This window comes from Kogia breviceps, chromosome 9, assembly GCF_026419965.1.
Source record: "Kogia breviceps isolate mKogBre1 chromosome 9, mKogBre1 haplotype 1, whole genome shotgun sequence".
Lineage (NCBI taxonomy): Eukaryota > Metazoa > Chordata > Mammalia > Artiodactyla > Physeteridae > Kogia > Kogia breviceps.
Window position 1 is genome coordinate 108537988 of NC_081318.1, and position 4740 is coordinate 108542727.

Sequence of the window (4740 nt, forward strand, 5' to 3'; positions counted from 1 at the left end):
GTACATCTAGAAATATTAGGTACAATCTATTGTGAATATCTTCTGAGGTTTTAGTTAAACACCTGATGATGTAATCACTTAAGGTATATAAATCTGACTGTGAGAAAATAGAGAGAGATCATGCTTGTACATACACAGTGTTGTTGATTTATTTAACTTCCCCTCGCCGACGCTGTCCATCCCTCGGGTATTCCTGGACCTGCAGGAGCTGGACTCCCGCACTGGGCAGCCTGCCCTGTGACTTTAGTGCAGTAAGTTCAAATCTTGTAACTTCTATTGATTATTATTATTTTTGCATCAATTCATATCTGGGCCCAGGGAATGTAACAAAGGCATCTTTCAAAAGTCTTTTAAACAAATATTATATTTTAACAAACATTAAACATTTTTTAAAAATAAATTTATTTATTTGTGGCTTCATTGGCTCTTTATTGCTGCGCGCGGGCTTACTCTAATTGCGTATAGTGAGGGTGGAGGTGAGGGTGGGGGAGAGGGAGGGTGCTGGTGAGTGAAGGTGGACGTGAGGGTGGATGTGAGTGAGGGTAGAGGTGAGGGTGGAGGTGAGTATTGAGGTGAGTGAGGTTGGAGATGAGTATTGAGAGTGTGGGTGGAGGTGACGGTGGAAGTGAGGGAGGGTGCAGGTGAGGGTGGAGGTGAATAATGAGGTGAGTGAGGATAGAGTTGAGTGGGGGTGAGGGAGGGTAGGGTAAGTATGGAGGAGTGATGGTGGAGGTGAGAGTGGGGGTGAGGGAGGTTGGAGGTGAGTATGGTGGTGAGTGAGGATGGAGGTGAGGGTGGAGGTGATGGAGGGTGAAGGTGAGGGTGGGTGGAGATAAGTATAGAGGTGAGTGAGAGTGTTGAGGGAGGGTGGAGGTGAGGGTGGATGTGAGTGAGGGTGGAAGTGAGTATGGAGGTGAGGGAGGGTGGAGGTGAGAGAGGATGGAGGTTAGAGTGGAGGTGAGTATGGAGTTGAGGGAGGGTGGAGGTGAGTATGGAAGTGTGAGGGTGGAAATGAGTGTGGAGGTGAGCGAGGGTGAATGTGGGAATGGAGGTGTGAGGGTGGAGGTTAGTGTGGAGGTGAGAAAGGGTGGAGGTGAGGGTGGAGGTGGGGGAGGGTGAAGTTGAGGGTGCAGGTGAGGGAGAGTGGAGGTGACTATTGAGGTGAGGGAGGATGGAGGTGAGGGAGGGTGGAGGTGAGGGAGGGTGGAGTTAAGTTTTTTTTTTTTTTTTTACAAATATTTTGTTTATTTTAATGAAGCTGGTACAGACAATGTCCATTTAAAACCCATATCCCAGGCCAAAAAGTACAAATAAAGTCAAAAAGAGCAGCGTTCTGCTGTATACACCTCTGCATGAATAACTTTAACTGCTAATGAAAATTAGAACTTTTCTGGGATCTTCTGACAAGATTTTTGTTTCATCTTAAAATGCTTTCTCTTCAGTGAAGCCATCTTTGGAGTTAGTCATTATTTTCACCACCTCTGTCACCTTGGCTCCAACCTGATATTCCTCTTCTTTTGTTCCAGACGCTCAGATTCTAAAAGTAGCTTCAAGTTAAGGAAAGGTCATTTTTCCACAGTTCAGTTCTCTGAAACACTTCCATCTCCCACTGAAAGTCACAGTCCAGGAGTGAAGCGATCACATGCTAGAACTTCAGGGCCAATTGGAAAGTCATTATGAACACTCACATTAGTCAATCTTATTTATCACAAGCCTATAAATGCACAGTCCTGGAAAAGGCGGGCTTTCTGTGCACACACGTAATTTTTAAAAAGGAGAGGGTGATATGAATGGGGCTGAGGTTTGATCACCAAAAATCAGCACAATGAAAACAAACAATAATGAAAAATGAGCACTAGAATTCAAATTACCAGAGGTTCTAAAGAGATGGGATGCCAGTTTTCAATTCTGTTTTGAACACCACATTACAAAAGAACTATTTTTAAAAATAAAAAAGGATTAAGGGAAAAGAAAAAAAATAAAAATATCTAAGTTGTTGAACGACCCCCTGTTTGTTCCTGATAAACTTCAATCACATCTTCTTCCTCCATTCCCAATTCTTTTGGAGTGTGATTATCAGCAATTCTCTGACCTTCAAAGAGAAACCTGAGTGAATTCATGGGAACTCCCTGTCTTTGACAGTATGATTCTTTGAGTTTCTTGAGATGTGTTGTCATTTTCACTTTGAAGTGAATCTCACTGCTATCCTGTCCGATGACTTTGAGTTTAACATAGTCTCCTTCCTTCTTATCCCCCAAGTCCTCAGTTGAAGGTTTTGCCTCCTGGTCAGACATGGTGACGGTGGTTTCCCCTGGGGTCTCCGCACAGCGGCGGCCTCGGGTATGCAGAACCTCGCTCTGAGGTTTACAAATCCGTCTCCCTTCCCCACAGCACAGCACCGCGGCTGGAGGAACTTCCGCTGGAGGTAAGTATTGAAGTGAGTGAGGGTGGAGGTGAGGGTGGGTGGAGGTGGGAATTGAGGTGTGAAGGTGGAGCTTAGTGTGCAGGTGAGGAAGGGTGGATGAGAGGGTGGAGTTGAGTAGGGAGGTATGAGGGTGGAGGTGTGTATTGACGTGAGTGAGGTTGGAGGTGAGGATGAAGGTGAGGTAAGGTGGAGGTGAGTGAGGGTGGAGGTGATTTTGGAAGTGAGGGAAGGTGTAAGTGATTATGGAGGTGTGACGGTGCAGGTGAGTGTGGAGGTGAGGGAGGGTGGAGGTTAGTATGAAGGTGCGTGAGGGTGGACGTGAGGGTGGAGATGAGGGAGGGTGGAGGTGAGTATGGAGGTGAGTGAGGGTGGAGGTCAGGATGGAGGTGAGTACAGAGGTGAGTGAGAGTGGTGGTGAGGATGGAGGGGATGGAGGGTGGCGATGAATATGTAGGTGAGTGATGGTGGAGGTGAGTGTGGAGTTGAGGGAGTGTGTAGGTGAGACTAGGTTTTATGGATGTGTGACGCTGGAGGTGTGGTTAGAAGTGAGAGAGGGTGGAGGTGAGTATGGAGGTGCATGAGGTTGTAGTATAGTATGGAGTTGAGTGAGGGAGGAGGTGAGGGTGGAGGTGAGGAAGGGTAGAGGTGAGGGTGGAGATGAGAGAGGGTGGAGGTGACTACTGAGGTGAGGGAGGGTGGAGGTGAGGGAGGGTGGAGGTGAGGGAGGGTGCAGGTAAGTATGGAGGTGAGTGGGGGTCGAGGTGTCGGTGAAGGCGAGGGAGGGTGGAGGTGAGGCTGGAGATGTGAGGGTGGACCTTACGGTGTATGTGAGTGAGGGTGGAGGTAAGTATGGAGATGAGTGAGGGTGACCGTGAGTGTGGAGGTGTGAGGCTGGAGGTGAATATCGAGGTGAGTGAGGGTGGAGGTGATTGTGGAGGGGAAGGAGACTGTAGGTGAGTATGGAAGTGTGAGGGTGGAGGTGAGTGTGTAGGTGAGGGAGGGTGGAGGTGATTATGGAGGTGAGTGAGGTTGGAGGTGAGTATGGAGGAGAGTGATGGTGGGGGTGAAGGTGGAGTTGAGGGAGGGTGAAGGTGAGGGTGCAGGTGAGAGATTGAAGGTGAGTATGGAGGTGAGAGAGGGTGGAGGTGAGGGTGGAGGTGAGTGATGTTGGAGGGGAGGATGGAGGTGAGTATGGAGGTGAGTGAGGGTGTAGGTGATTATGTAGGTGTGAGGGTGGTGGTGATCGAGGAGGTAAGGGAGGATCGAGGGGAGTATGGAGGTGAGTGAGGATGGAGGTGAGGATGGATGTGAGTATGGAGGTGGGTGAGGGTGGAGCTGAGGGTAGAAGTGAGGGAGGGTGATGGTGAGGGTGTAGGTGAGGTTGGGAGGAGGTGAATATGGATTTGAGTTAGGCTGGTGAGGGAGGGTGGAGGTGAGTGATGGCGGGAGTATGGTGGTGATTGAGGGTACAGGTGAGGGTGGAGGTGAGGGATGGTGGAGGTGGGTATGGAAGTGTGAGGGTGGAAGTGAGTGTGGAGGGGAAGGAGGATGGAGGTGAGGGTGGAGGGGAGGGAGGGTGGAGGTGAATAGGGAGGTGAGTGAGAGTTGAGGCGAGTGTGGAGTTAAGGGAGTGGGGAAGTGAGGGTGTAGTTGACTATGGAGGTGTCACGGTAGAGGTGTGTGTAGAAGAGGGAGATGGTGGAGGTAAGTATGGAGGTGCGTGAGGTTGTAGGATAGTATGGAGGTGAGTGAGGGAGGAGTTGAGGGTGGAGGTTAGGGAGGGTGAAGGTGAGGGTGGAGGGGAGGGAGGGTGGAGGTGAATATGGAAGTGAGTGAGGTTGGAGGGGAGGATGAAGGTGAGTATGGAGGTGAGTGAGGGTGTAGGTGATTATGGAGGTGTGAGAGTGGAGGTGATCTTGGAGGTGAGGGAGGATGGAGTTTAGGGAGTGTGAATGTGAGGTTGTAGGTGAGGGAGGTCAGAGGTAAGTATGGAGGTGAGTGAGGGTGGAGATGAAGATGGAGGTGAGTATGGAGGTGAGTGAGGTTGGAGGTGAGTGTTGAGGTGAGGGAGGGTGAAGGTGAGGGTGGAGATGAGGTGGGGTGGAGGTTATTATGGAGTTTAGTGAGGCCGCTGAGGTAAGGTGGAGGTGAAGGTGGAGGTGAGTGAGGGTGGAGGTGAGACTTCAGGTGAGGGAGGGTGACGGTGAGGGTGGAAGATCGGCAGGTTGGAGGGGAGTATGGGGGTGAGTGAGGATGGAGGTGAGGATGGATGTGAGTATGGATGTGGGTGAGGGAGGGTGAAATTGAGGGTGTAG

At 50.1% G+C, this 4740-nt stretch overlaps 1 protein-coding gene across 1 annotated transcript; it reads right to left on the bottom strand.

The window, feature by feature from the left end:
• Nucleotides 1-1855: 1855 nt before the first annotated feature.
• Nucleotides 1856-2318, bottom strand: LOC131762611 (small ubiquitin-related modifier 1-like). The gene has a single exon (XM_059074261.2). The coding sequence runs from the start codon at nucleotides 2292-2294 to the stop codon at nucleotides 1989-1991; it is 306 nt and encodes a 101-aa protein (XP_058930244.1). The 5' UTR covers nucleotides 2295-2318; the 3' UTR covers nucleotides 1856-1988.
• Between the last annotated feature and the right edge of the window lie 2422 nt (nucleotides 2319-4740).